We start from the raw sequence: 27,939 nt of genomic DNA on the forward strand, positions 1-27,939 counted from the left end.
TTATGGACCAGTCAATCGGAGCCCTTCAGCTGGAAACGCACCGCATTAGCGACCATTATTTGTATTTAGTTAGCACATCTGCTGCTTTCCTACACATCTCACACGATATCGATGTACGCCTAAAATTCCAAAACAACACTTTTATTTCATTTCAGAGCTACTTTCAGCTTCAAAAACCATTCCTCTGATATTCATACGAAGCTAGGCATCGTCGTAACCCGTTACGTTCATTACGCAAGGCTCACGAGAGGGGCGCAGGTTGCATCCGCGTAGACACAAAATTTTGCGCCGCCCAGCGTGGGGCTCGAACCCACGACCCTGAGATTAAGAGTCTCATGCTCTACCGACTGAGCTAGCCGGGCTCCACACAACGTGTCACGAGCCATACAGTATTTATGCGACCTGCGACCATCTATGGAAGATCCTTTTGACTACAGCTTATTTCCTGCTGCCACAAATGAGCTACAATTCCTATTCAATGAAATAAATTTTCCGAAAGGCATCAAATCTACTTGAAATGATACGTGGCTATCAGCACCATTATTCAACACACATGCTCGACTGTGCGCAGACGCCTGTGGCGCAGCTCTTGGGTCCTGAGTCAGACGCAGTAGTTCCAAAAATCTCTCCTGATCGGCACTGTGCCGAAAATTTCGCTACACAACCCCTTTGTCTTGCTTGAGCTTCAGGTAGACGCCGGTTTGCAGCCAGGAAGCGGACAGCAGCAACTTTCAACTAGATTTGTAGTACTCAAACAACTCAGTAAAACAGCATGCATCTTTTGCAGAACTGGAAAAACTCGACCGTGACAGGATTCGAACCTGCAATCTTCGGATCCGAAGTCCGACGCCTTATCCATTAGGCCACACGGTCACTGGCGCAATATGCTTCCCCACACACACCTCATTGTCGCCATTTGTACGCTTGCCGGAATGAATTTCCCATCTTTGACGCAATTCTCCATCTCCAATTTCAGTACTAAAAAGGCGACGCTACTTCTTGCTGTGTCCCATCGCAAGTTACATTCAAGCCCTTGTGACGCTGATCAAACAAGAGGTTGCAAATCAGCTTCAATTGCTTACTGCCATCTCAGTCGCTTGCAGAAGGTGCCTCACCCTATGTCATACAATGGCGAGTTGCCTCTATTACCAAAGCGGCGGCGGCGCCGACGACGACGACAACCGCGAGGGTCTCTACCAGGGGTAGAAAATACATCACAAGAACTAAGTATTCCACGTCGGCATTCTCCGGAGACTGCCAAAAGCAGCAGTTTCTGGTGCCTACTTTAATAGCACCATTCGCACTATTCATTTGCGAGAGCATTTCTTAAATACCGAACCCATTCATAATTTTTTATATCCTTGACCGCTTTTTTCGAAAGATCTACGTTAGAAGGGGCTGTTACAAATTTCTTTTGCCTCCTGTGAGGATCGAACTCACGACCTCTGGTTTACTAGACCAGCGCTCTGCCACTGAGCTAAGGAGGCGCCGCCTAGTTCACATTTCGGGTACTTCAATCTTATGGACCAGTCAATCGGAGCCCTTCAGCTGGAAACGCACCGCATTAGCGACCATTATTTGTATTTAGTTAGCACATCTGCTGCTTTCCTACACATCTCACACGATATCGATGTACGCCTAAAATTCCAAAACAACACTTTTATTTCATTTCAGAGCTACTTTCAGCTTCAAAAACCATTCCTCTGATATTCATACGAAGCTAGGCATCGTCGTAACCCGTTACGTTCATTACGCAAGGCTCACGAGAGGGGCGCAGGTTGCATCCGCGTAGACACAAAATTTTGCGCCGCCCAGCGTGGGGCTCGAACCCACGACCCTGAGATTAAGAGTCTCATGCTCTACCGACTGAGCTAGCCGGGCTCCACACAACGTGTCACGAGCCATACAGTATTTATGCGACCTGCGACCATCTATGGAAGATCCTTTTGACTACAGCTTATTTCCTGCTGCCACAAATGAGCTACAATTCCTATTCAATGAAATAAATTTTCCGAAAGGCATCAAATCTACTTGAAATGATACGTGGCTATCAGCACCATTATTCAACACACATGCTCGACTGTGCGCAGACGCCTGTGGCGCAGCTCTTGGGTCCTGAGTCAGACGCAGTAGTTCCAAAAATCTCTCCTGATCGGCACTGTGCCGAAAATTTCGCTACACAACCCCTTTGTCTTGCTTGAGCTTCAGGTAGACGCCGGTTTGCAGCCAGGAAGCGGACAGCAGCAACTTTCAACTAGATTTGTAGTACTCAAACAACTCAGTAAAACAGCATGCATCTTTTGCAGAACTGGAAAAACTCGACCGTGACAGGATTCGAACCTGCAATCTTCGGATCCGAAGTCCGACGCCTTATCCATTAGGCCACACGGTCACTGGCGCAATATGCTTCCCCACACACACCTCATTGTCGCCATTTGTACGCTTGCCGGAATGAATTTCCCATCTTTGACGCAATTCTCCATCTCCAATTTCAGTACTAAAAAGGCGACGCTACTTCTTGCTGTGTCCCATCGCAAGTTACATTCAAGCCCTTGTGACGCTGATCAAACAAGAGGTTGCAAATCAGCTTCAATTGCTTACTGCCATCTCAGTCGCTTGCAGAAGGTGCCTCACCCTATGTCATACAATGGCGAGTTGCCTCTATTACCAAAGCGGCGGCGGCGCCGACGACGACGACGACAACCGCGAGGGTCTCTACCAGGGGTAGAAAATACATCACAAGAACTAAGTATTCCACGTCGGCATTCTCCGGAGACTGCCAAAAGCAGCAGTTTCTGGTGCCTACTTTAATAGCACCATTCGCACTATTCATTTGCGAGAGCATTTCTTAAATACCGAACCCATTCATAATTTTTTATATCCTTGACCGCTTTTTTCGAAAGATCTACGTTAGAAGGGGCTGTTACAAAATTCTTTTGCCTCCTGTGAGGATCGAACTCACGACCTCTGGTTTACTAGACCAGCGCTCTGCCACTGAGCTAAGGAGGCGCCGCCTAGTTCACATTTCGGGTACTTCAATCTTATGGACCAGTCAATCGGAGCCCTTCAGCTGGAAACGCACCGCATTAGCGACCATTATTTGTATTTAGTTAGCACAGCTGCTGCTTTCCTACACATCTCACACGATATCGATGTACGCCTAAAATTCCAAAACAACACTTTTATTTCATTTCAGAGCTACTTTCAGCTTCAAAAACCATTCCTCTGATATTCATACGAAGCTAGGCATCGTCGTAACCCGTTACGTTCATTACGCAAGGCTCACGAGAGGGGCGCAGGTTGCATCCGCGTAGACACAAAATTTTGCGCCGCCCAGCGTGGGGCTCGAACCCACGACCCTGAGATTAAGAGTCTCATGCTCTACCGACTGAGCTAGCCGGGCTCCACACAACGTGTCACGAGCCATACAGTATTTATGCGACCTGCGACCATCTATGGAAGATCCTTTTGACTACAGCTTATTTCCTGCTGCCACAAATGAGCTACAATTCCTATTCAATGAAATAAATTTTCCGAAAGGCATCAAATCTACTTGAAATGATACGTGGCTATCAGCACCATTATTCAACACACATGCTCGACTGTGCGCAGACGCCTGTGGCGCAGCTCTTGGGTCCTGAGTCAGACGCAGTAGTTCCAAAAATCTCTCCTGATCGGCACTGTGCCGAAAATTTCGCTACACAACCCCTTTGTCTTGCTTGAGCTTCAGGTAGACGCCGGTTTGCAGCCAGGAAGCGGACAGCAGCAACTTTCAACTAGATTTGTAGTACTCAAACAACTCAGTAAAACAGCATGCATCTTTTGCAGAACTGGAAAAACTCGACCGTGATTGGATTCGAACTTGCAATCTTCGGATCCGAAGTCCGACGCCTTATCCATTAGGCCACACGGTCACTGGCGCAATATGCTTCCCCACACACACCTCATTGTCGCCATTTGTACGCTTGCCGGAATGAATTTCCCATCTTTGACGCAATTCTCCATCTCCAATTTCAGTACTAAAAAGGCGACGCTACTTCTTGCTGTGTCCCATCGCAAGTTACATTCAAGCCCTTGTGACGCTGATCAAACAAGAGGTTGCAAATCAGCTTCAATTGCTTACTGCCATCTCAGTCGCTTGCAGAAGGTGCCTCACCCTATGTCATACAATGGCGAGTTGCCTCTATTACCAAAGCGGCGGCGGCGCCGACGACGACGACAACCGCGAGGGTCTCTACCAGGGGTAGAAAATACATCACAAGAACTAAGTATTCCACGTCGGCATTCTCCGGAGACTGCCAAAAGCAGCAGTTTCTGGTGCCTACTTTAATAGCACCATTCGCACTATTCATTTGCGAGAGCATTTCTTAAATACCGAACCCATTCATAATTTTTTATATCCTTGACCGCTTTTTTCGAAAGATCTACGTTAGAAGGGGCTGTTACAAATTTCTTTTGCCTCCTGTGAGGATCGAACTCACGACCTCTGGTTTACTAGACCAGCGCTCTGCCACTGAGCTAAGGAGGCGCCGCCTAGTTCACATTTCGGGTACTTCAATCTTATGGACCAGTCAATCGGAGCCCTTCAGCTGGAAACGCACCGCATTAGCGACCATTATTTGTATTTAGTTAGCACAGCTGCTGCTTTCCTACACATCTCACACGATATCGATGTACGCCTAAAATTCCAAAACAACACTTTTATTTCATTTCAGAGCTACTTTCAGCTTCAAAAACCATTCCTCTGATATTCATACGAAGCTAGGCATCGTCGTAACCCGTTACGTTCATTACGCAAGGCTCACGAGAGGGGCGCAGGTTGCATCCGCGTAGACACAAAATTTTTCGCCGCCCAGCGTGGGTCTCGAACCCACGACCCTGAGATTAAGAGTCTCATGCTCTACCGACTGAGCTAGCCGGGCTCCACACAACGTGTCACGAGCCATACAGTATTTATGCGACCTGCGACCATCTATGGAAGATCCTTTTGACTACAGCTTATTTCCTGCTGCCACAAATGAGCTACAATTCCTATTCAATGAAATAAATTTTCCGAAAGGCATCAAATCTACTTGAAATGATACGTGGCTATCAGCACCATTATTCAACACACATGCTCGACTGTGCGCAGACGCCTGTGGCGCAGCTCTTGGGTCCTGAGTCAGACGCAGTAGTTCCAAAAATCTCTCCTGATCGGCACTGTGCCGAAAATTTCGCTACACAACCCCTTTGTCTTGCTTGAGCTTCAGGTAGACGCCGGTTTGCAGCCAGGAAGCGGACAGCAGCAACTTTCAACTAGATTTGTAGTACTCAAACAACTCAGTAAAACAGCATGCATCTTTTGCAGAACTGGAAAAACTCGACCGTGACAGGATTCGAACCTGCAATCTTCGGATCCGAAGTCCGACGCCTTATCCATTAGGCCACACGGTCACTGGCGCAATATGCTTCCCCACACACACCTCATTGTCGCCATTTGTACGCTTGCCGGAATGAATTTCCCATCTTTGACGCAATTCTCCATCTCCAATTTCAGTACTAAAAAGGCGACGCTACTTCTTGCTGTGTCCCATCGCAAGTTACATTCAAGCCCTTGTGACGCTGATCAAACAAGAGGTTGCAAATCAGCTTCAATTGCTTACTGCCATCTCAGTCGCTTGCAGAAGGTGCCTCACCCTATGTCATACAATGGCGAGTTGCCTCTATTACCAAAGCGGCGGCGGCGCCGACGACGACGACGACAACCGCGAGGGTCTCTACCAGGGGTAGAAAATACATCACAAGAACTAAGTATTCCACGTCGGCATTCTCCGGAGACTGCCAAAAGCAGCAGTTTCTGGTGCCTACTTTAATAGCACCATTCGCACTATTCATTTGCGAGAGCATTTCTTAAATACCGAACCCATTCATAATTTTTTATATCCTTGACCGCTTTTTTCGAAAGATCTACGTTAGAAGGGGCTGTTACAAATTTCTTTTGCCTCCTGTGAGGATCGAACTCACGACCTCTGGTTTACTAGACCAGCGCTCTGCCACTGAGCTAAGGAGGCGCCGCCTAGTTCACATTTCGGGTACTTCAATCTTATGGACCAGTCAATCGGAGCCCTTCAGCTGGAAACGCACCGCATTAGCGACCATTATTTGTATTTAGTTAGCACAGCTGCTGCTTTCCTACACATCTCACACGATATCGATGTACGCCTAAAATTCCAAAACAACACTTTTATTTCATTTCAGAGCTACTTTCAGCTTCAAAAACCATTCCTCTGATATTCATACGAAGCTAGGCATCGTCGTAACCCGTTACGTTCATTACGCAAGGCTCACGAGAGGGGCGCAGGTTGCATCCGCGTAGACACAAAATTTTTCGCCGCCCAGCGTGGGTCTCGAACCCACGACCCTGAGATTAAGAGTCTCATGCTCTACCGACTGAGCTAGCCGGGCTCCACACAACGTGTCACGAGCCATACAGTATTTATGCGACCTGCGACCATCTATGGAAGATCCTTTTGACTACAGCTTATTTCCTGCTGCCACAAATGAGCTACAATTCCTATTCAATGAAATAAATTTTCCGAAAGGCATCAAATCTACTTGAAATGATACGTGGCTATCAGCACCATTATTCAACACACATGCTCGACTGTGCGCAGACGCCTGTGGCGCAGCTCTTGGGTCCTGAGTCAGACGCAGTAGTTCCAAAAATCTCTCCTGATCGGCACTGTGCCGAAAATTTCGCTACACAACCCCTTTGTCTTGCTTGAGCTTCAGGTAGACGCCGGTTTGCAGCCAGGAAGCGGACAGCAGCAACTTTCAACTAGATTTGTAGTACTCAAACAACTCAGTAAAACAGCATGCATCTTTTGCAGAACTGGAAAAACTCGACCGTGACAGGATTCGAACCTGCAATCTTCGGATCCGAAGTCCGACGCCTTATCCATTAGGCCACACGGTCACTGGCGCAATATGCTTCCCCACACACACCTCATTGTCGCCATTTGTACGCTTGCCGGAATGAATTTCCCATCTTTGACGCAATTCTCCATCTCCAATTTCAGTACTAAAAAGGCGACGCTACTTCTTGCTGTGTCCCATCGCAAGTTACATTCAAGCCCTTGTGACGCTGATCAAACAAGAGGTTGCAAATCAGCTTCAATTGCTTACTGCCATCTCAGTCGCTTGCAGAAGGTGCCTCACCCTATGTCATACAATGGCGAGTTGCCTCTATTACCAAAGCGGCGGCGGCGCCGACGACGACGACAACCGCGAGGGTCTCTACCAGGGGTAGAAAATACATCACAAGAACTAAGTATTCCACGTCGGCATTCTCCGGAGACTGCCAAAAGCAGCAGTTTCTGGTGCCTACTTTAATAGCACCATTCGCACTATTCATTTGCGAGAGCATTTCTTAAATACCGAACCCATTCATAATTTTTTATATCCTTGACCGCTTTTTTCGAAAGATCTACGTTAGAAGGGGCTGTTACAAAATTCTTTTGCCTCCTGTGAGGATCGAACTCACGACCTCTGGTTTACTAGACCAGCGCTCTGCCACTGAGCTAAGGAGGCGCCGCCTAGTTCACATTTCGGGTACTTCAATCTTATGGACCAGTCAATCGGAGCCCTTCAGCTGGAAACGCACCGCATTAGCGACCATTATTTGTATTTAGTTAGCACAGCTGCTGCTTTCCTACACATCTCACACGATATCGATGTACGCCTAAAATTCCAAAACAACACTTTTATTTCATTTCAGAGCTACTTTCAGCTTCAAAAACCATTCCTCTGATATTCATACGAAGCTAGGCATCGTCGTAACCCGTTACGTTCATTACGCAAGGCTCACGAGAGGGGCGCAGGTTGCATCCGCGTAGACACAAAATTTTGCGCCGCCCAGCGTGGGGCTCGAACCCACGACCCTGAGATTAAGAGTCTCATGCTCTACCGACTGAGCTAGCCGGGCTCCACACAACGTGTCACGAGCCATACAGTATTTATGCGACCTGCGACCATCTATGGAAGATCCTTTTGACTACAGCTTATTTCCTGCTGCCACAAATGAGCTACAATTCCTATTCAATGAAATAAATTTTCCGAAAGGCATCAAATCTACTTGAAATGATACGTGGCTATCAGCACCATTATTCAACACACATGCTCGACTGTGCGCAGACGCCTGTGGCGCAGCTCTTGGGTCCTGAGTCAGACGCAGTAGTTCCAAAAATCTCTCCTGATCGGCACTGTGCCGAAAATTTCGCTACACAACCCCTTTGTCTTGCTTGAGCTTCAGGTAGACGCCGGTTTGCAGCCAGGAAGCGGACAGCAGCAACTTTCAACTAGATTTGTAGTACTCAAACAACTCAGTAAAACAGCATGCATCTTTTGCAGAACTGGAAAAACTCGACCGTGATTGGATTCGAACTTGCAATCTTCGGATCCGAAGTCCGACGCCTTATCCATTAGGCCACACGGTCACTGGCGCAATATGCTTCCCCACACACACCTCATTGTCGCCATTTGTACGCTTGCCGGAATGAATTTCCCATCTTTGACGCAATTCTCCATCTCCAATTTCAGTACTAAAAAGGCGACGCTACTTCTTGCTGTGTCCCATCGCAAGTTACATTCAAGCCCTTGTGACGCTGATCAAACAAGAGGTTGCAAATCAGCTTCAATTGCTTACTGCCATCTCAGTCGCTTGCAGAAGGTGCCTCACCCTATGTCATACAATGGCGAGTTGCCTCTATTACCAAAGCGGCGGCGGCGCCGACGACGACGACAACCGCGAGGGTCTCTACCAGGGGTAGAAAATACATCACAAGAACTAAGTATTCCACGTCGGCATTCTCCGGAGACTGCCAAAAGCAGCAGTTTCTGGTGCCTACTTTAATAGCACCATTCGCACTATTCATTTGCGAGAGCATTTCTTAAATACCGAACCCATTCATAATTTTTTATATCCTTGACCGCTTTTTTCGAAAGATCTACGTTAGAAGGGGCTGTTACAAATTTCTTTTGCCTCCTGTGAGGATCGAACTCACGACCTCTGGTTTACTAGACCAGCGCTCTGCCACTGAGCTAAGGAGGCGCCGCCTAGTTCACATTTCGGGTACTTCAATCTTATGGACCAGTCAATCGGAGCCCTTCAGCTGGAAACGCACCGCATTAGCGACCATTATTTGTATTTAGTTAGCACAGCTGCTGCTTTCCTACACATCTCACACGATATCGATGTACGCCTAAAATTCCAAAACAACACTTTTATTTCATTTCAGAGCTACTTTCAGCTTCAAAAACCATTCCTCTGATATTCATACGAAGCTAGGCATCGTCGTAACCCGTTACGTTCATTACGCAAGGCTCACGAGAGGGGCGCAGGTTGCATCCGCGTAGACACAAAATTTTGCGCCGCCCAGCGTGCGGCTCGAACCCACGACCCTGAGATTAAGAGTCTCATGCTCTACCGACTGAGCTAGCCGGGCTCCACACAACGCGTCACGAGCCATACAGTATTTATGCGACCTGCGACCATCTATGGAAGATCCTTTTGACTACAGCTTATTTCCTGCTGCCACAAATGAGCTACAATTCCTATTCAATGAAATAAATTTTCCGAAAGGCATCAAATCTACTTGAAATGATACGTGGCTATCAGCACCATTATTCAACACACATGCTCGACTGTGCGCAGACGCCTGTGGCGCAGCTCTTGGGTCCTGAGTCAGACGCAGTAGTTCCAAAAATCTCTCCTGATCGGCACTGTGCCGAAAATTTCGCTACACAACCCCTTTGTCTTGCTTGAGCTTCAGGTAGACGCCGGTTTGCAGCCAGGAAGCGGACAGCAGCAACTTTCAACTAGATTTGTAGTACTCAAACAACTCAGTAAAACAGCATGCATCTTTTGCAGAACTGGAAAAACTCGACCGTGATTGGATTCGAACCTGCAATCTTCGGATCCGAAGTCCGACGCCTTATCCATTAGGCCACACGGTCACTGGCGCAATATGCTTCCCCACACACACCTCATTGTCGCCATTTGTACGCTTGCCGGAATGAATTTCCCATCTTTGACGCAATTCTCCATCTCCAATTTCAGTACTAAAAAGGCGACGCTACTTCTTGCTGTGTCCCATCGCAAGTTACATTCAAGCCCTTGTGACGCTGATCAAACAAGAGGTTGCAAATCAGCTTCAATTGCTTACTGCCATCTCAGTCGCTTGCAGAAGGTGCCTCACCCTATGTCATACAATGGCGAGTTGCCTCTATTACCAAAGCGGCGGCGGCGCCGACGACGACGACAACCGCGAGGGTCTCTACCAGGGGTAGAAAATACATCACAAGAACTAAGTATTCCACGTCGGCATTCTCCGGAGACTGCCAAAAGCAGCAGTTTCTGGTGCCTACTTTAATAGCACCATTCGCACTATTCATTTGCGAGAGCATTTCTTAAATACCGAACCCATTCATAATTTTTTATATCCTTGACCGCTTTTTTCGAAAGATCTACGTTAGAAGGGGCTGTTACAAAATTCTTTTGCCTCCTGTGAGGATCGAACTCACGACCTCTGGTTTACTAGACCAGCGCTCTGCCACTGAGCTAAGGAGGCGCCGCCTAGTTCACATTTCGGGTACTTCAATCTTATGGACCAGTCAATCGGAGCCCTTCAGCTGGAAACGCACCGCATTAGCGACCATTATTTGTATTTAGTTAGCACAGCTGCTGCTTTCCTACACATCTCACACGATATCGATGTACGCCTAAAATTCCAAAACAACACTTTTATTTCATTTCAGAGCTACTTTCAGCTTCAAAAACCATTCCTCTGATATTCATACGAAGCTAGGCATCGTCGTAACCCGTTACGTTCATTACGCAAGGCTCACGAGAGGGGCGCAGGTTGCATCCGCGTAGACACAAAATTTTGCGCCGCCCAGCGTGGGGCTCGAACCCACGACCCTGAGATTAAGAGTCTCATGCTCTACCGACTGAGCTAGCCGGGCTCCACACAACGTGTCACGAGCCATACAGTATTTATGCGACCTGCGACCATCTATGGAAGATCCTTTTGACTACAGCTTATTTCCTGCTGCCACAAATGAGCTACAATTCCTATTCAATGAAATAAATTTTCCGAAAGGCATCAAATCTACTTGAAATGATACGTGGCTATCAGCACCATTATTCAACACACATGCTCGACTGTGCGCAGACGCCTGTGGCGCAGCTCTTGGGTCCTGAGTCAGACGCAGTAGTTCCAAAAATCTCTCCTGATCGGCACTGTGCCGAAAATTTCGCTACACAACCCCTTTGTCTTGCTTGAGCTTCAGGTAGACGCCGGTTTGCAGCCAGGAAGCGGACAGCAGCAACTTTCAACTAGATTTGTAGTACTCAAACAACTCAGTAAAACAGCATGCATCTTTTGCAGAACTGGAAAAACTCGACCGTGACAGGATTCGAACCTGCAATCTTCGGATCCGAAGTCCGACGCCTTATCCATTAGGCCACACGGTCACTGGCGCAATATGCTTCCCCACACACACCTCATTGTCGCCATTTGTACGCTTGCCGGAATGAATTTCCCATCTTTGACGCAATTCTCCATCTCCAATTTCAGTACTAAAAAGGCGACGCTACTTCTTGCTGTGTCCCATCGCAAGTTACATTCAAGCCCTTGTGACGCTGATCAAACAAGAGGTTGCAAATCAGCTTCAATTGCTTACTGCCATCTCAGTCGCTTGCAGAAGGTGCCTCACCCTATGTCATACAATGGCGAGTTGCCTCTATTACCAAAGCGGCGGCGGCGCCGACGACGACGACGACAACCGCGAGGGTCTCTACCAGGGGTAGAAAATACATCACAAGAACTAAGTATTCCACGTCGGCATTCTCCGGAGACTGCCAAAAGCAGCAGTTTCTGGTGCCTACTTTAATAGCACCATTCGCACTATTCATTTGCGAGAGCATTTCTTAAATACCGAACCCATTCATAATTTTTTATATCCTTGACCGCTTTTTTCGAAAGATCTACGTTAGAAGGGGCTGTTAGAAAATTCTTTTGCCTCCTGTGAGGATCGAACTCACGACCTCTGGTTTACTAGACCAGCGCTCTGCCACTGAGCTAAGGAGGCGCCGCCTAGTTCACATTTCGGGTACTTCAATCTTATGGACCAGTCAATCGGAGCCCTTCAGCTGGAAACGCACCGCATTAGCGACCATTATTTGTATTTAGTTAGCACAGCTGCTGCTTTCCTACACATCTCACACGATATCGATGTACGCCTAAAATTCCAAAACAACACTTTTATTTCATTTCAGAGCTACTTTCAGCTTCAAAAACCATTCCTCTGATATTCATACGAAGCTAGGCATCGTCGTAACCCGTTACGTTCATTACGCAAGGCTCACGAGAGGGGCGCAGGTTGCATCCGCGTAGACACAAAATTTTGCGCCGCCCAGCGTGGGGCTCGAACCCACGACCCTGAGATTAAGAGTCTCATGCTCTACCGACTGAGCTAGCCGGGCTCCACACAACGTGTCACGAGCCATACAGTATTTATGCGACCTGCGACCATCTATGGAAGATCCTTTTGACTACAGCTTATTTCCTGCTGCCACAAATGAGCTACAATTCCTATTCAATGAAATAAATTTTCCGAAAGGCATCAAATCTACTTGAAATGATACGTGGCTATCAGCACCATTATTCAACACACATGCTCGACTGTGCGCAGACGCCTGTGGCGCAGCTCTTGGGTCCTGAGTCAGACGCAGTAGTTCCAAAAATCTCTCCTGATCGGCACTGTGCCGAAAATTTCGCTACACAACCCCTTTGTCTTCCTTGAGCTTCAGGTAGACGCCGGTTTGCAGCCAGGAAGCGGACAGCAGCAACTTTCAACTAGATTTGTAGTACTCAAACAACTCAGCAAAACAGCATGCATCTTTTGCAGAACTGGAAAAACTCGACCGTGACAGGATTCGAACCTGCAATCTTCGGATCCGAAGTCCGACGCCTTATCCATTAGGCCACACGGTCACTGGCGCAATATGCTTCCCCACACACACCTCATTGTCGCCATTTGTACGCTTGCCGGAATGAATTTCCCATCTTTGACGCAATTCTCCATCTCCAATTTCAGTACTAAAAAGGCGACGCTACTTCTTGCTGTGTCCCATCGCAAGTTACATTCAAGCCCTTGTGACGCTGATCAAACAAGAGGTTGCAAATCAGCTTCAATTGCTTACTGCCATCTCAGTCGCTTGCAGAAGGTGCCTCACCCTATGTCATACAATGGCGAGTTGCCTCTATTACCAAAGCGGCGGCGGCGCCGACGACGACGACAACCGCGAGGGTCTCTACCAGGGGTAGAAAATACATCACAAGAACTAAGTATTCCACGTCGGCATTCTCCGGAGACTGCCAAAAGCAGCAGTTTCTGGTGCCTACTTTAATAGCACCATTCGCACTATTCATTTGCGAGAGCATTTCTTAAATACCGAACCCATTCATAATTTTTTATATCCTTGACCGCTTTTTTCGAAAGATCTACGTTAGAAGGGGCTGTTACAAAATTCTTTTGCCTCCTGTGAGGATCGAACTCACGACCTCTGGTTTACTAGACCAGCGCTCTGCCACTGAGCTAAGGAGGCGCCGCCTAGTTCACATTTCGGGTACTTCAATCTTATGGACCAGTCAATCGGAGCCCTTCAGCTGGAAACGCACCGCATTAGCGACCATTATTTGTATTTAGTTAGCACAGCTGCTGCTTTCCTACACATCTCACACGATATCGATGTACGCCTAAAATTCCAAAACAACACTTTTATTTCATTTCAGAGCTACTTTCAGCTTCAAAAACCATTCCTCTGATATTCATACGAAGCTAGGCATCGTCGTAACCCGTTACGTTCATTACGCAAGGCTCACGAGAGGGGCGCAGGTTGCATCCGCGTAGACACAAAATTTTGCGCCGCCCAGCGTGGGGCTCGAACCCACGACCCTGAGATTAAGAGTCTCATGCTCTACCGACTGAGCTAGCCGGGCTCCACACAACGTGTCACGAGCCATACAGTATTTATGCGACCTGCGACCATCTATGGAAGATCCTTTTGACTACAGCTTATTTCCTGCTGCCACAAATGAGCTACAATTCCTATTCAATGAAATAAATTTTCCGAAAGGCATCAAATCTACTTGAAATGATACGTGGCTATCAGCACCATTATTCAACACACATGCTCGACTGTGCGCAGACGCCTGTGGCGCAGCTCTTGGGTCCTGAGTCAGACGCAGTAGTTCCAAAAATCTCTCCTGATCGGCACTGTGCCGAAAATTTCGCTACACAACCCCTTTGTCTTCCTTGAGCTTCAGGTAGACGCCGGTTTGCAGCCAGGAAGCGGACAGCAGCAACTTTCAACTAGATTTGTAGTACTCAAACAACTCAGCAAAACAGCATGCATCTTTTGCAGAACTGGAAAAACTCGACCGTGACAGGATTCGAACCTGCAATCTTCGGATCCGAAGTCCGACGCCTTATCCATTAGGCCACACGGTCACTGGCGCAATATGCTTCCCCACACACACCTCATTGTCGCCATTTGTACGCTTGCCGGAATGAATTTCCCATCTTTGACGCAATTCTCCATCTCCAATTTCAGTACTAAAAAGGCGACGCTACTTCTTGCTGTGTCCCATCGCAAGTTACATTCAAGCCCTTGTGACGCTGATCAAACAAGAGGTTGCAAATCAGCTTCAATTGCTTACTGCCATCTCAGTCGCTTGCAGAAGGTGCCTCACCCTATGTCATACAATGGCGAGTTGCCTCTATTACCAAAGCGGCGGCGGCGCCGACGACGACGACAACCGCGAGGGTCTCTACCAGGGGTAGAAAATACATCACAAGAACTAAGTATTCCACGTCGGCATTCTCCGGAGACTGCCAAAAGCAGCAGTTTCTGGTGCCTACTTTAATAGCACCATTCGCACTATTCATTTGCGAGAGCATTTCTTAAATACCGAACCCATTCATAATTTTTTATATCCTTGACCGCTTTTTTCGAAAGATCTACGTTAGAAGGGGCTGTTACAAAATTCTTTTGCCTCCTGTGAGGATCGAACTCACGACCTCTGGTTTACTAGACCAGCGCTCTGCCACTGAGCTAAGGAGGCGCCGCCTAGTTCACATTTCGGGTACTTCAATCTTATGGACCAGTCAATCGGAGCCCTTCAGCTGGAAACGCACCGCATTAGCGACCATTATTTGTATTTAGTTAGCACAGCTGCTGCTTTCCTACACATCTCACACGATATCGATGTACGCCTAAAATTCCAAAACAACACTTTTATTTCATTTCAGAGCTACTTTCAGCTTCAAAAACCATTCCTCTGATATTCATACGAAGCTAGGCATCGTCGTAACCCGTTACGTTCATTACGCAAGGCTCACGAGAGGGGCGCAGGTTGCATCCGCGTAGACACAAAATTTTGCGCCGCCCAGCGTGGGGCTCGAACCCACGACCCTGAGATTAAGAGTCTCATGCTCTACCGACTGAGCTAGCCGGGCTCCACACAACGTGTCACGAGCCATACAGTATTTATGCGACCTGCGACCATCTATGGAAGATCCTTTTGACTACAGCTTATTTCCTGCTGCCACAAATGAGCTACAATTCCTATTCAATGAAATAAATTTTCCGAAAGGCATCAAATCTACTTGAAATGATACGTGGCTATCAGCACCATTATTCAACACACATGCTCGACTGTGCGCAGACGCCTGTGGCGCAGCTCTTGGGTCCTGAGTCAGACGCAGTAGTTCCAAAAATCTCTCCTGATCGGCACTGTGCCGAAAATTTCGCTACACAACCCCTTTGTCTTCCTTGAGCTTCAGGTAGACGCCGGTTTGCAGCCAGGAAGCGGACAGCAGCAACTTTCAACTAGATTTGTAGTACTCAAACAACTCAGCAAAACAGCATGCATCTTTTGCAGAACTGGAAAAACTCGACCGTGACAGGATTCGAACCTGCAATCTTCGGATCCGAAGTCCGACGCCTTATCCATTAGGCCACACGGTCACTGGCGCAATATGCTTCCCCACACACACCTCATTGTCGCCATTTGTACGCTTGCCGGAATGAATTTCCCATCTTTGACGCAATTCTCCATCTCCAATTTCAGTACTAAAAAGGCGACGCTACTTCTTGCTGTGTCCCATCGCAAGTTACATTCAAGCCCTTGTGACGCTGATCAAACAAGAGGTTGCAAATCAGCTTCAATTGCTTACTGCCATCTCAGTCGCTTGCAGAAGGTGCCTCACCCTATGTCATACAATGGCGAGTTGCCTCTATTACCAAAGCGGCGGCGGCGCCGACGACGACGACAACCGCGAGGGTCTCTACCAGGGGTAGAAAATACATCACAAGAACTAAGTATTCCACGTCGGCATTCTCCGGAGACTGCCAAAAGCAGCAGTTTCTGGTGCCTACTTTAATAGCACCATTCGCACTATTCATTTGCGAGAGCATTTCTTAAATACCGAACCCATTCATAATTTTTTATATCCTTGACCGCTTTTTTCGAAAGATCTACGTTAGAAGGGGCTGTTACAAAATTCTTTTGCCTCCTGTGAGGATCGAACTCACGACCTCTGGTTTACTAGACCAGCGCTCTGCCACTGAGCTAAGGAGGCGCCGCCTAGTTCACATGTCGGGTACTTCAATCTTATGGACCAGTCAATCGGAGCCCTTCAGCTGGAAACGCACCGCATTAGCGACCATTATTTGTATTTAGTTAGCACAGCTGCTGCTTTCCTACACATCTCACACGATATCGATGTACGCCTAAAATTCCAAAACAACACTTTTATTTCATTTCAGAGCTACTTTCAGCTTCAAAAACCATTCCTCTGATATTCATACGAAGCTAGGCATCGTCGTAACCCGTTACGTTCATTACGCAAGGCTCACGAGAGGGGCGCAGGTTGCATCCGCGTAGACACAAAATTTTGCGCCGCCCAGCGTGGGGCTCGAACCCACGACCCTGAGATTAAGAGTCTCATGCTCTACCGACTGAGCTAGCCGGGCTCCACACAACGTGTCACGAGCCATACAGTATTTATGCGACCTGCGACCATCTATGGAAGATCCTTTTGACTACAGCTTATTTCCTGCTGCCACAAATGAGCTACAATTCCTATTCAATGAAATAAATTTTCCGAAAGGCATCAAATCTACTTGAAATGATACGTGGCTATCAGCACCATTATTCAACACACATGCTCGACTGTGCGCAGACGCCTGTGGCGCAGCTCTTGGGTCCTGAGTCAGACGCAGTAGTTCCAAAAATCTCTCCTGATCGGCACTGTGCCGAAAATTTCGCTACACAACCCCTTTGTCTTCCTTGAGCTTCAGGTAGACGCCGGTTTGCAGCCAGGAAGCGGACAGCAGCAACTTTCAACTAGATTTGTAGTACTCAAACAACTCAGCAAAACAGCATGCATCTTTTGCAGAACTGGAAAAACTCGACCGTGACAGGATTCGAACCTGCAATCTTCGGATCCGAAGTCCGACGCCTTATCCATTAGGCCACACGGTCACTGGCGCAATATGCTTCCCCACACACACCTCATTGTCGCCATTTGTACGCTTGCCGGAATGAATTTCCCATCTTTGACGCAATTCTCCATCTCCAATTTCAGTACTAAAAAGGCGACGCTACTTCTTGCTGTGTCCCATCGCAAGTTACATTCAAGCCCTTGTGACGCTGATCAAACAAGAGGTTGCAAATCAGCTTCAATTGCTTACTGCCATCTCAGTCGCTTGCAGAAGGTGCCTCACCCTATGTCATACAATGGCGAGTTGCCAATATTACCAAAGCGGCGGCGGCGCCGACGACGACGACAACCGCGAGGGTCTCTACCAGGGGTAGAAAATACATCACAAGAACTAAGTATTCCACGTCGGCATTCTCCGGAGACTGCCAAAAGCAGCAGTTTCTGGTGCCTACTTTAATAGCACCATTCGCACTATTCATTTGCGAGAGCATTTCTTAAATACCGAACCCATTCATAATTTTTTATATCCTTGACCGCTTTTTTCGAAAGATCTACGTTAGAAGGGGCTGTTACAAAATTCTTTTGCCTCCTGTGAGGATCGAACTCACGACCTCTGGTTTACTAGACCAGCGCTCTGCCACTGAGCTAAGGAGGCGCCGCCTAGTTCACATTTCGGGTACTTCAATCTTATGGACCAGTCAATCGGAGCCCTTCAGCTGGAAACGCACCGCATTAGCGACCATTATTTGTATTTAGTTAGCACAGCTGCTGCTTTCCTACACATCTCACACGATATCGATGTACGCCTAAAATTCCAAAACAACACTTTTATTTCATTTCAGAGCTACTTTCAGCTTCAAAAACCATTCCTCTGATATTCATACGAAGCTAGGCATCGTCGTAACCCGTTACGTTCATTACGCAAGGCTCACGAGAGGGGCGCAGGTTGCATCCGCGTAGACACAAAATTTTGCGCCGCCCAGCGTGGGGCTCGAACCCACGACCCTGAGATTAAGAGTCTCATGCTCTACCGACTGAGCTAGCCGGGCTCCACACAACGTGTCACGAGCCATACAGTATTTATGCGACCTGCGACCATCTATGGAAGATCCTTTTGACTACAGCTTATTTCCTGCTGCCACAAATGAGCTACAATTCCTATTCAATGAAATAAATTTTCCGAAAGGCATCAAATCTACTTGAAATGATACGTGGCTATCAGCACCATTATTCAACACACATGCTCGACTGTGCGCAGACGCCTGTGGCGCAGCTCTTGGGTCCTGAGTCAGACGCAGTAGTTCCAAAAATCTCTCCTGATCGGCACTGTGCCGAAAATTTCGCTACACAACCCCTTTGTCTTCCTTGAGCTTCAGGTAGACGCCGGTTTGCAGCCAGGAAGCGGACAGCAGCAACTTTCAACTAGATTTGTAGTACTCAAACAACTCAGCAAAACAGCATGCATCTTTTGCAGAACTGGAAAAACTCGACCGTGACAGGATTCGAACCTGCAATCTTCGGATCCGAAGTCCGACGCCTTATCCATTAGGCCACACGGTCACTGGCGCAATATGCTTCCCCACACACACCTCATTGTCGCCATTTGTACGCTTGCCGGAATGAATTTCCCATCTTTGACGCAATTCTCCATCTCCAATTTCAGTACTAAAAAGGCGACGCTACTTCTTGCTGTGTCCCATCGCAAGTTACATTCAAGCCCTTGTGACGCTGATCAAACAAGAGGTTGCAAATCAGCTTCAATTGCTTACTGCCATCTCAGTCGCTTGCAGAAGGTGCCTCACCCTATGTCATACAATGGCGAGTTGCCTCTATTACCAAAGCGGCGGCGGCGCCGACGACGACGACAACCGCGAGGGTCTCTACCAGGGGTAGAAAATACATCACAAGAACTAAGTATTCCACGTCGGCATTCTCCGGAGACTGCCAAAAGCAGCAGTTTCTGGTGCCTACTTTAATAGCACCATTCGCACTATTCATTTGCGAGAGCATTTCTTAAATACCGAACCCATTCATAATTTTTTATATCCTTGACCGCTTTTTTCGAAAGATCTACGTTAGAAGGGGCTGTTACAAAATTCTTTTGCCTCCTGTGAGGATCGAACTCACGACCTCTGGTTTACTAGACCAGCGCTCTGCCACTGAGCTAAGGAGGCGCCGCCTAGTTCACATTTCGGGTACTTCAATCTTATGGACCAGTCAATCGGAGCCCTTCAGCTGGAAACGCACCGCATTAGCGACCATTATTTGTATTTAGTTAGCACAGCTGCTGCTTTCCTACACATCTCACACGATATCGATGTACGCCTAAAATTCCAAAACAACACTTTTATTTCATTTCAGAGCTACTTTCAGCTTCAAAAACCATTCCTCTGATATTCATACGAAGCTAGGCATCGTCGTAACCCGTTACGTTCATTACGCAAGGCTCACGAGAGGGGCGCAGGTTGCATCCGCGTAGACACAAAATTTTGCGCCGCCCAGCGTGGGGCTCGAAACCACGACCCTGAGATTAAGAGTCTCATGCTCTACCGACTGAGCTAGCCGGGCTCCACACAACGTGTCACGAGCCATACAGTATTTATGCGACCTGCGACCATCTATGGAAGATCCTTTTGACTACAGCTTATTTCCTGCTGCCACAAATGAGCTACAATTCCTATTCAATGAAATAAATTTTCCGAAAGGCATCAAATCTACTTGAAATGATACGTGGCTATCAGCACCATTATTCAACACACATGCTCGACTGTGCGCAGACGCCTGTGGCGCAGCTCTTGGGTCCTGAGTCAGACGCAGTAGTTCCAAAAATCTCTCCTGATCGGCACTGTGCCGAAAATTTCGCTACACAACCCCTTTGTCTTCCTTGAGCTTCAGGTAGACGCCGGTTTGCAGCCAGGAAGCGGACAGCAGCAACTTTCAACTAGATTTGTAGTACTCAAACAACTCAGCAAAACAGCATGCATCTTTTGCAGAACTGGAAAAACTCGACCGTGACAGGATTCGAACCTGCAATCTTCGGATCCGAAGTCCGACGCCTTATCCATTAGGCCACACGGTCACTGGCGCAATATGCTTCCCCACACACACCTCATTGTCGCCATTTGTACGCTTGCCGGAATGAATTTCCCATCTTTGACGCAATTCTCCATCTCCAATTTCAGTACTAAAAAGGCGACGCTACTTCTTGCTGTGTCCCATCGCAAGTTACATTCAAGCCCTTGTGACGCTGATCAAACAAGAGGTTGCAAATCAGCTTCAATTGCTTACTGCCATCTCAGTCGCTTGCAGAAGGTGCCTCACCCTATGTCATACAATGGCGAGTTGCCTCTATTACCAAAGCGGCGGCGGCGCCGACGACGACGACAACCGCGAGGGTCTCTACCAGGGGTAGAAAATACATCACAAGAACTAAGTATTCCACGTCGGCATTCTCCGGAGACTGCCAAAAGCAGCAGTTTCTGGTGCCTACTTTAATAGCACCATTCGCACTATTCATTTGCGAGAGCATTTCTTAAATACCGAACCCATTCATAATTTTTTATATCCTTGACCGCTTTTTTCGAAAGATCTACGTTAGAAGGGGCTGTTACAAAATTCTTTTGCCTCCTGTGAGGATCGAACTCACGACCTCTGGTTTACTAGACCAGCGCTCTGCCACTGAGCTAAGGAGGCGCCGCCTAGTTCACATTTCGGGTACTTCAATCTTATGGACCAGTCAATCGGAGCCCTTCAGCTGGAAACGCACCGCATTAGCGACCATTATTTGTATTTAGTTAGCACAGCTGCTGCTTTCCTACACATCTCACACGATATCGATGTACGCCTAAAATTCCAAAACAACACTTTTATTTCATTTCAGAGCTACTTTCAGCTTCAAAAACCATTCCTCTGATATTCATACGAAGCTAGGCATCGTCGTAACCCGTTACGTTCATTACGCAAGGCTCACGAGAGGGGCGCAGGTTGCATCCGCGTAGACACAAAATTTTGCGCCGCCCAGAGTGGGGCTCGAACCCACGACCCTGAGATTAAGAGTCTCATGCTCTACCGACTGAGCTAGCCGGGCTCCACACAACGTGTCACGAGCCATACAGTATTTATGCGACCTGCGACCATCTATGGAAGATCCTTTTGACTACAGCTTATTTCCTGCTGCCACAAATGAGCTACAATTCCTATTCAATGAAATAAATTTTCCGAAAGGCATCAAATCTACTTGAAATGATACGTGGCTATCAGCACCATTATTCAACACACATGCTCGACTGTGCGCAGACGCCTGTGGCGCAGCTCTTGGGTCCTGAGTCAGACGCAGTAGTTCCAAAAATCTCTCCTGATCGGCACTGTGCCGAAAATTTCGCTACACAACCCCTTTGTCTTGCTTGAGCTTCAGGTAGACGCCGGTTTGCAGCCAGGAAGCGGACAGCAGCAACTTTCAACTAGATTTGTAGTACTCAAACAACTCAGTAAAACAGCATGCATCTTTTGCAGAACTGGAAAAACTCGACCGTGATTGGATTCGAACCTGCAATCTTCGGATCCGAAGTCCGACGCCTTATCCATTAGGCCACACGTTCACTGGCGCAATATGCTTCCCCACACACACCTCATTGTCGCCATTTGTACGCTTGCCGGAATGAATTTCCCATCTTTGACGCAATTCTCCATCTCCAATTTCAGTACTAAAAAGGCGACGCTACTTCTTGCTGTGTCCCATCGCAAGTTACATTCAAGCCCTTGTGACGCTGATCAAACAAGAGGTTGCAAATCAGCTTCAATTGCTTACTGCCATCTCAGTCGCTTGCAGAAGGTGCCTCACCCTATGTCATACAATGGCGAGTTGCCTCTATTACCAAAGCGGCGGCGGCGCCGACGACGACGACAACCGCGAGGGTCTCTACCAGGGGTAGAAAATACATCACAAGAACTAAGTATTCCACGTCGGCATTCTCCGGAGACTGCCAAAAGCAGCAGTTTCTGGTGCCTACTTTAATAGCACCATTCGCACTATTCATTTGCGAGAGCATTTCTTAAATACCGAACCCATTCATAATTTTTTATATCCTTGACCGCTTTTTTCGAAAGATCTACGTTAGAAGGGGCTGTTACAAATTTCTTTTGCCTCCTGTGAGGATCGAACTCACGACCTCTGGTTTACTAGACCAGCGCTCTGCCACTGAGCTAAGGAGGCGCCGCCTAGTTCACATTTCGGGTACTTCAATCTTATGGACCAGTCAATCGGAGCCCTTCAGCTGGAAACGCACCGCATTAGCGACCATTATTTGTATTTAGTTAGCACAGCTGCTGCTTTCCTACACATCTCACACGATATCGATGTACGCCTAAAATTCCAAAACAACACTTTTATTTCATTTCAGAGCTACTTTCAGCTTCAAAAACCATTCCTCTGATATTCATACGAAGCTAGGCATCGTCGTAACCCGTTACGTTCATTACGCAAGGCTCACGAGAGGGGCGCAGGTTGCATCCGCGTAGACACAAAATTTTGCGCCGCCCAGCGTGGGTCTCGAACCCACGACCCTGAGATTAAGAGTCTCATGCTCTACCGACTGAGCTAGCCGGGCTCCACACAACGTGTCACGAGCCATACAGTATTTATGCGACCTGCGACCATCTATGGAAGATCCTTTTGACTACAGCTTATTTCCTGCTGCCACAAATGAGCTACAATTCCTATTCAATGAAATAAATTTTCCGAAAGGCATCAAATCTACTTGAAATGATACGTGGCTATCAGCACCATTATTCAACACACATGCTCGACTGTGCGCAGACGCCTGTGGCGCAGCTCTTGGGTCCTGAGTCAGACGCAGTAGTTCCAAAAATCTCTCCTGATCGGCACTGTGCCGAAAATTTCGCTACACAACCCCTTTGTCTTGCTTGAGCTTCAGGTAGACGCCGGTTTGCAGCCAGGAAGCGGACAGCAGCAACTTTCAACTAGATTTGTAGTACTCAAACAACTCAGTAAAACAGCATGCATCTTTTGCAGAACTGGAAAAACTCGACCGTGACAGGATTCGAACCTGCAATCTTCGGATCCGAAGTCCGACGCCTTATCCATTAGGCCACACGGTCACTGGCGCAATATGCTTCCCCACACACACCTCATTGTCGCCATTTGTACGCTTGCCGGAATGAATTTCCCATCTTTGACGCAATTCTCCATCTCCAATTTCAGTACTAAAAAGGCGACGCTACTTCTTGCTGTGTCCCATCGCAAGTTACATTCAAGCCCTTGTGACGCTGATCAAACAAGAGGTTGCAAATCAGCTTCAATTGCTTACTGCCATCTCAGTCGCTTGCAGAAGGTGCCTCACCCTATGTCATACAATGGCGAGTTGCCTCTATTACCAAAGCGGCGGCGGCGCCGACGACGACGACAACCGCGAGGGTCTCTACCAGGGGTAGAAAATACATCACAAGAACTAAGTATTCCACGTCGGCATTCTCCGGAGACTGCCAAAAGCAGCAGTTTCTGGTGCCTACTTTAATAGCACCATTCGCACTATTCATTTGCGAGAGCATTTCTTAAATACCGAACCCATTCATAATTTTTTATATCCTTGACCGCTTTTTTCGAAAGATCTACGTTAGAAGGGGCTGTTAGAAAATTCTTTTGCCTCCTGTGAGGATCGAACTCACGACCTCTGGTTTACTAGACCAGCGCTCTGCCACTGAGCTAAGGAGGCGCCGCCTAGTTCACATTTCGGGTACTTCAATCTTATGGACCAGTCAATCGGAGCCCTTCAGCTGGAAACGCACCGCATTAGCGACCATTATTTGTATTTAGTTAGCACAGCTGCTGCTTTCCTACACATCTCACACGATATCGATGTACGCCTAAAATTCGAAAACAACACTTTTATTTCATTTCAGAGCTACTTTCAGCTTCAAAAACCATTCCTCTGATATTCATACGAAGCTAGGCATCGTCGTAACCCGTTACGTTCATTACGCAAGGCTCACGAGAGGGGCGCAGGTTGCATCCGCGTAGACACAAAATTTTGCGCCGCCCAGCGTGGGGCTCGAACCCACGACCCTGAGATTAAGAGTCTCATGCTCTACCGACTGAGCTAGCCGGGCTCCACACGACGTGTCACGAGCCATACAGTATTTATGCGACCTGCGACCATCTATGGAAGATCCTTTTGACTACAGCTTATTTCCTGCTGCCACAAATGAGCTACAATTCCTATTCAATGAAATAAATTTTCCGAAAGGCATCAAATCTACTTGAAATGATACGTGGCTATCAGCACCATTATTCAACACACATGCTCGACTGTGTGCAGACGCCTGTGGCGCAGCTCTTGGGTCCTGAGTCAGACGCAGTAGTTCCAAAAATCTCTCCTGATCGGCACTGTGCCGAAAATTTCGCTACACAACCCCTTTGTCTTGCTTGAGCTTCAGGTAGACGCCGGTTTGCAGCCAGGAAGCGGACAGCAGCAACTTTCAACTAGATTTGTAGTACTCAAACAACTCAGTAAAACAGCATGCATCTTTTGCAGAACTGGAAAAACTCGACCGTGACAGGATTCGAACCTGCAATCTTCGGATCCGAAGTCCGACGCCTTATCCATTAGGCCACACGGTCACTGGCGCAATATGCTTCCCCACACACACCTTATTGTCGCCATTTGTACGCTTGCCGGAATGAATTTCCCATCTTTGACGCAATTCTCCATCTCCAATTTCAGTACTAAAAAGGCGACGCTACTTCTTGCTGTGTCCCATTGCAAGTTACATTCAAGCCCTTGTGACGCTGATCAAACAAGAGGTTGCAAATCAGCTTCAATTGCTTACTGCCATCTCAGTCGCTTGCAGAAGGTGCCTCACCCTATGTCATACAATGGCGAGTTGCCTCTATTACCAAAGCGGCGGCGGCGCCGCCGACGACGACAACCGCGAGGGTCTCTACCAGGGGTAGAAAATACATCACAAGAACTAAGTATTCCACGTCGGCATTCTCCGGAGACTGCCAAAAGCAGCAGTTTCTGGTGCCTACTTTAATAGCACCATTCGCACTATTCATTTGCGAGAGCATTTCTTAAATACCGAACCCATTCATAATTTTTTATATCCTTGACCGCTTTTTTCGAAAGATCTACGTTAGAAGGGGCTGTTACAAAATTCTTTTGCCTCCTGTGAGGATCGAACTCACAACCTCTGGTTTACTAGACCAGCGCTCTGCCACTTTTTTTTTTTTTTTTTTTTTTTTTTTTTTATATACTTAAATTTCTTCTTGTTTTATTGTCCAACTTGAAATGGGAACAGGCATTAAGCTAAAAAATTCAGTAACAACAAAAATGTTGACCATTGTCTGCAACAAATAAAGTGAACACAGCACAACATGTATTACAAGGTAGCAAACTCAAGTTTTTTTATTCATAGGTCATTAAGGTTTCATTCCATTACCACACTTGTTTTATAGTTGTTAATAATGATTACATTCACAAATCCAGAGAGGACAAAATTACAACTCACTGCATCATTTAACGAATAGTTAAGCACCAGTGTTTGAAGAGTGGATGCACTGAAACTCGAATGTAGTCTTTTTAATAAAAAAAAACTGGATTGTACGGTCTGTGCTGTAGCATTTCTTTCTGGTAACTCTGGCATCTCTGGAGCCAGACTCAGACAAGCAACACGATTATCACTACTATGTTTATTATGTTTTGTTGTGTCACTGCCCAAATTCAACAACGAAAACTGTTCATGCAACACGATGTAGTCAGACAATGACAATCTGATATAACACAGAAAGCAATTATTATTATTATTATTATTATTATTATTATTATTATTATTAATGTTGTTATGCTTGTTCAGACAGTCTCCTTCAAACTTTAGCATTACTTTCTTATGCTGAAACTTTAGTCTTGAATGAGTTGTAGCACAATAGCAGAGTTTTATAATATTCAGTAGATCTTACTCATGTAGATATATATACATAATGACCATTATCTACAATGTATCCACAGAATGAACTGAAAATATGATCAATGGAATGAAATTAATTGAAATGTGTCAGTGAATATACATTCCTGCAACTACACACTACATTTCTGAGAACACCAACAGAAGGTATTACAAGAGGAGACAATTCAAATTCACATATGATCAACAGAAAAGTTCACTATTACACATACATACTCATCCACATGAGAACATTTATTTACAAAATATCTCTCCAAAACATAACTTTATATAATGATAATTTAGTAGTACCGAATTAGATAAAACTGAAAAAATAGGTGGAGAGGTACAAGAGAAAACAGGAATTTATGTTACATACATACACTTTGAGGATTCATACAGTAAGATTATACATACATAACAAAACTGTTAACTGAATATAGAACATGCAGGAATTTCCACAGACTCCATCTTCACCTCAGCACGACTCTCAGGAGGTGGTGTTTCTTCAAGCGTCTCATTGAAGGACAGGTAATGACGAGGTAGTCTTAAAGGATTGTAGCCTTGTAATTCTAAAAGAAAATCTTCCTGTTCATGTGATGCCATTTGTTTTTTACCCGGATACTTTCGAACTCTACCTGATGGTGGGTAATTAATTCTTGCTACATTCCTCAAGACATCCGATCTCTCTGCCATTGGTGATGTCATAACAAGTTTTGACAACTGATCTATTGTTTTGTTGAAGAACTCCACCGTTTCTTTATTAAGTTGCTTCCCAGGCAGACCACAAAACATATAATATAAGGTTTCATACAGACTTTTGAAGTCAACTCCTTTACAACTCTTTGGGTCTGGATGCTCCTCAAATTTTGAAATATACAGAAACGCTCTTGCTATTGGTAAAGCCTTTATTTCAGTATAACCAGGTGGTTCTGCAGCATGAAAACGTTGAAGCCACTGATCAATAGCTTCATCTGTAACAGCAGACTTTATTTTCTTGTGTTTACAACACACTGCAAAACTTTTGTTTTTCTTTGAATATGCGTCTGAGCGTTTTTCCATTAAGTAACGCGCATTCTTACTACAGTGACTAATAAATAACTTAATGCTCTCTTCACTTTTCGTTTGGACTTCTCTCTGTATAGCTGTTATATTTAAACATCCATGTTTCTTAAGTGCCTTCAGAAAACGAGATTTTTCTTCTGTTGTCCACGTTCCTTTCTGTGGATCGTAGTCGCGTTGCGGTTTTATTATTTTCCGTTTGTGGCGTGTCATATTAGTCTCAGGAACCACATCCTCCCTACTTGATTGCTGACATCCTTCGCTTTCTTCCATATTTATAACTCTAAGCCGTTATCTGACTACAGTACATAATTTTTTATATCCTTGACCGCTTTTTTCGAAAGATCTACGTTAGAAGGGGCTGTTACA

General features: G+C 46.6%; 1 protein-coding gene and 47 non-coding genes across 48 annotated transcripts; all 48 read right to left on the reverse strand.

The window, feature by feature from the left end:
* Positions 1–289: 289 nt before the first annotated feature.
* Positions 290–362, reverse strand: Trnak-cuu. The gene has a single exon. It is a non-coding gene; the product is annotated as a tRNA-Lys (tRNA).
* Positions 363–800: 438 nt separating this feature from the next.
* On the reverse strand, positions 801–873 carry Trnar-ucg. The gene has a single exon. It is a non-coding gene; the product is annotated as a tRNA-Arg (tRNA).
* Positions 874–1,415: 542 nt separating this feature from the next.
* Positions 1,416–1,487, reverse strand: Trnat-agu. The gene has a single exon. It is a non-coding gene; the product is annotated as a tRNA-Thr (tRNA).
* A 321-nt stretch (positions 1,488–1,808) lies between these two features.
* On the reverse strand, positions 1,809–1,881 carry Trnak-cuu. The gene has a single exon. It is a non-coding gene; the product is annotated as a tRNA-Lys (tRNA).
* A 438-nt stretch (positions 1,882–2,319) lies between these two features.
* Trnar-ucg lies at positions 2,320–2,392 on the reverse strand. The gene has a single exon. It is a non-coding gene; the product is annotated as a tRNA-Arg (tRNA).
* Positions 2,393–2,937: 545 nt separating this feature from the next.
* Trnat-agu lies at positions 2,938–3,009 on the reverse strand. The gene has a single exon. It is a non-coding gene; the product is annotated as a tRNA-Thr (tRNA).
* A 321-nt stretch (positions 3,010–3,330) lies between these two features.
* Trnak-cuu lies at positions 3,331–3,403 on the reverse strand. Its single transcript has one exon. It is a non-coding gene; the product is annotated as a tRNA-Lys (tRNA).
* A 1,053-nt stretch (positions 3,404–4,456) lies between these two features.
* On the reverse strand, positions 4,457–4,528 carry Trnat-agu. The gene has a single exon. It is a non-coding gene; the product is annotated as a tRNA-Thr (tRNA).
* A 321-nt stretch (positions 4,529–4,849) lies between these two features.
* Positions 4,850–4,922, reverse strand: Trnak-cuu. The gene has a single exon. It is a non-coding gene; the product is annotated as a tRNA-Lys (tRNA).
* Positions 4,923–5,360: 438 nt separating this feature from the next.
* Trnar-ucg lies at positions 5,361–5,433 on the reverse strand. Its single transcript has one exon. It is a non-coding gene; the product is annotated as a tRNA-Arg (tRNA).
* Positions 5,434–5,978: 545 nt separating this feature from the next.
* Trnat-agu lies at positions 5,979–6,050 on the reverse strand. The gene has a single exon. It is a non-coding gene; the product is annotated as a tRNA-Thr (tRNA).
* A 321-nt stretch (positions 6,051–6,371) lies between these two features.
* Positions 6,372–6,444, reverse strand: Trnak-cuu. The gene has a single exon. It is a non-coding gene; the product is annotated as a tRNA-Lys (tRNA).
* Positions 6,445–6,882: 438 nt separating this feature from the next.
* Positions 6,883–6,955, reverse strand: Trnar-ucg. The gene has a single exon. It is a non-coding gene; the product is annotated as a tRNA-Arg (tRNA).
* A 542-nt stretch (positions 6,956–7,497) lies between these two features.
* Trnat-agu lies at positions 7,498–7,569 on the reverse strand. The gene has a single exon. It is a non-coding gene; the product is annotated as a tRNA-Thr (tRNA).
* Positions 7,570–7,890: 321 nt separating this feature from the next.
* On the reverse strand, positions 7,891–7,963 carry Trnak-cuu. Its single transcript has one exon. It is a non-coding gene; the product is annotated as a tRNA-Lys (tRNA).
* Positions 7,964–9,016: 1,053 nt separating this feature from the next.
* Trnat-agu lies at positions 9,017–9,088 on the reverse strand. Its single transcript has one exon. It is a non-coding gene; the product is annotated as a tRNA-Thr (tRNA).
* Positions 9,089–9,409: 321 nt separating this feature from the next.
* On the reverse strand, positions 9,410–9,482 carry Trnak-cuu. The gene has a single exon. It is a non-coding gene; the product is annotated as a tRNA-Lys (tRNA).
* A 438-nt stretch (positions 9,483–9,920) lies between these two features.
* On the reverse strand, positions 9,921–9,993 carry Trnar-ucg. The gene has a single exon. It is a non-coding gene; the product is annotated as a tRNA-Arg (tRNA).
* A 542-nt stretch (positions 9,994–10,535) lies between these two features.
* Trnat-agu lies at positions 10,536–10,607 on the reverse strand. Its single transcript has one exon. It is a non-coding gene; the product is annotated as a tRNA-Thr (tRNA).
* Positions 10,608–10,928: 321 nt separating this feature from the next.
* On the reverse strand, positions 10,929–11,001 carry Trnak-cuu. Its single transcript has one exon. It is a non-coding gene; the product is annotated as a tRNA-Lys (tRNA).
* A 438-nt stretch (positions 11,002–11,439) lies between these two features.
* On the reverse strand, positions 11,440–11,512 carry Trnar-ucg. Its single transcript has one exon. It is a non-coding gene; the product is annotated as a tRNA-Arg (tRNA).
* A 545-nt stretch (positions 11,513–12,057) lies between these two features.
* On the reverse strand, positions 12,058–12,129 carry Trnat-agu. The gene has a single exon. It is a non-coding gene; the product is annotated as a tRNA-Thr (tRNA).
* Positions 12,130–12,450: 321 nt separating this feature from the next.
* Positions 12,451–12,523, reverse strand: Trnak-cuu. Its single transcript has one exon. It is a non-coding gene; the product is annotated as a tRNA-Lys (tRNA).
* Positions 12,524–12,961: 438 nt separating this feature from the next.
* Trnar-ucg lies at positions 12,962–13,034 on the reverse strand. The gene has a single exon. It is a non-coding gene; the product is annotated as a tRNA-Arg (tRNA).
* Positions 13,035–13,576: 542 nt separating this feature from the next.
* Positions 13,577–13,648, reverse strand: Trnat-agu. The gene has a single exon. It is a non-coding gene; the product is annotated as a tRNA-Thr (tRNA).
* Positions 13,649–13,969: 321 nt separating this feature from the next.
* On the reverse strand, positions 13,970–14,042 carry Trnak-cuu. Its single transcript has one exon. It is a non-coding gene; the product is annotated as a tRNA-Lys (tRNA).
* A 438-nt stretch (positions 14,043–14,480) lies between these two features.
* Positions 14,481–14,553, reverse strand: Trnar-ucg. Its single transcript has one exon. It is a non-coding gene; the product is annotated as a tRNA-Arg (tRNA).
* Positions 14,554–15,095: 542 nt separating this feature from the next.
* Positions 15,096–15,167, reverse strand: Trnat-agu. Its single transcript has one exon. It is a non-coding gene; the product is annotated as a tRNA-Thr (tRNA).
* Positions 15,168–15,488: 321 nt separating this feature from the next.
* Trnak-cuu lies at positions 15,489–15,561 on the reverse strand. The gene has a single exon. It is a non-coding gene; the product is annotated as a tRNA-Lys (tRNA).
* Positions 15,562–15,999: 438 nt separating this feature from the next.
* Positions 16,000–16,072, reverse strand: Trnar-ucg. Its single transcript has one exon. It is a non-coding gene; the product is annotated as a tRNA-Arg (tRNA).
* A 542-nt stretch (positions 16,073–16,614) lies between these two features.
* Positions 16,615–16,686, reverse strand: Trnat-agu. Its single transcript has one exon. It is a non-coding gene; the product is annotated as a tRNA-Thr (tRNA).
* Positions 16,687–17,007: 321 nt separating this feature from the next.
* Trnak-cuu lies at positions 17,008–17,080 on the reverse strand. The gene has a single exon. It is a non-coding gene; the product is annotated as a tRNA-Lys (tRNA).
* A 438-nt stretch (positions 17,081–17,518) lies between these two features.
* On the reverse strand, positions 17,519–17,591 carry Trnar-ucg. Its single transcript has one exon. It is a non-coding gene; the product is annotated as a tRNA-Arg (tRNA).
* A 542-nt stretch (positions 17,592–18,133) lies between these two features.
* Positions 18,134–18,205, reverse strand: Trnat-agu. The gene has a single exon. It is a non-coding gene; the product is annotated as a tRNA-Thr (tRNA).
* A 321-nt stretch (positions 18,206–18,526) lies between these two features.
* On the reverse strand, positions 18,527–18,599 carry Trnak-cuu. The gene has a single exon. It is a non-coding gene; the product is annotated as a tRNA-Lys (tRNA).
* Positions 18,600–19,037: 438 nt separating this feature from the next.
* Positions 19,038–19,110, reverse strand: Trnar-ucg. Its single transcript has one exon. It is a non-coding gene; the product is annotated as a tRNA-Arg (tRNA).
* A 542-nt stretch (positions 19,111–19,652) lies between these two features.
* Trnat-agu lies at positions 19,653–19,724 on the reverse strand. Its single transcript has one exon. It is a non-coding gene; the product is annotated as a tRNA-Thr (tRNA).
* A 321-nt stretch (positions 19,725–20,045) lies between these two features.
* Trnak-cuu lies at positions 20,046–20,118 on the reverse strand. The gene has a single exon. It is a non-coding gene; the product is annotated as a tRNA-Lys (tRNA).
* A 438-nt stretch (positions 20,119–20,556) lies between these two features.
* Trnar-ucg lies at positions 20,557–20,629 on the reverse strand. The gene has a single exon. It is a non-coding gene; the product is annotated as a tRNA-Arg (tRNA).
* Positions 20,630–21,171: 542 nt separating this feature from the next.
* On the reverse strand, positions 21,172–21,243 carry Trnat-agu. Its single transcript has one exon. It is a non-coding gene; the product is annotated as a tRNA-Thr (tRNA).
* A 321-nt stretch (positions 21,244–21,564) lies between these two features.
* On the reverse strand, positions 21,565–21,637 carry Trnak-cuu. Its single transcript has one exon. It is a non-coding gene; the product is annotated as a tRNA-Lys (tRNA).
* Positions 21,638–22,690: 1,053 nt separating this feature from the next.
* Positions 22,691–22,762, reverse strand: Trnat-agu. Its single transcript has one exon. It is a non-coding gene; the product is annotated as a tRNA-Thr (tRNA).
* Positions 22,763–23,083: 321 nt separating this feature from the next.
* Trnak-cuu lies at positions 23,084–23,156 on the reverse strand. Its single transcript has one exon. It is a non-coding gene; the product is annotated as a tRNA-Lys (tRNA).
* Positions 23,157–23,594: 438 nt separating this feature from the next.
* Trnar-ucg lies at positions 23,595–23,667 on the reverse strand. The gene has a single exon. It is a non-coding gene; the product is annotated as a tRNA-Arg (tRNA).
* A 542-nt stretch (positions 23,668–24,209) lies between these two features.
* Trnat-agu lies at positions 24,210–24,281 on the reverse strand. Its single transcript has one exon. It is a non-coding gene; the product is annotated as a tRNA-Thr (tRNA).
* A 321-nt stretch (positions 24,282–24,602) lies between these two features.
* Trnak-cuu lies at positions 24,603–24,675 on the reverse strand. Its single transcript has one exon. It is a non-coding gene; the product is annotated as a tRNA-Lys (tRNA).
* Positions 24,676–25,113: 438 nt separating this feature from the next.
* Positions 25,114–25,186, reverse strand: Trnar-ucg. The gene has a single exon. It is a non-coding gene; the product is annotated as a tRNA-Arg (tRNA).
* Positions 25,187–25,947: 761 nt separating this feature from the next.
* Positions 25,948–27,873, reverse strand: LOC124738496. The gene has a single exon (XM_047248604.1). It carries the CDS (start codon positions 27,841–27,843, stop codon positions 26,938–26,940), a length of 906 nt encoding a protein of 301 aa, XP_047104560.1. The 5' UTR covers positions 27,844–27,873; the 3' UTR covers positions 25,948–26,937.
* Positions 27,874–27,939: the final 66 nt, after the last annotated feature.

This window comes from Schistocerca piceifrons, unplaced genomic scaffold (assembly GCF_021461385.2).
Source record: "Schistocerca piceifrons isolate TAMUIC-IGC-003096 unplaced genomic scaffold, iqSchPice1.1 HiC_scaffold_1771, whole genome shotgun sequence".
Lineage (NCBI taxonomy): Eukaryota > Metazoa > Arthropoda > Insecta > Orthoptera > Acrididae > Schistocerca > Schistocerca piceifrons.

Coding starts and splice junctions, on each gene's coding strand:
- LOC124738496 (XM_047248604.1), bottom strand. CDS start 27,843: ATGGAAGAAAGCGAAGGATGTCAGCAATCAAGTAGGGAGGATGTGGTT.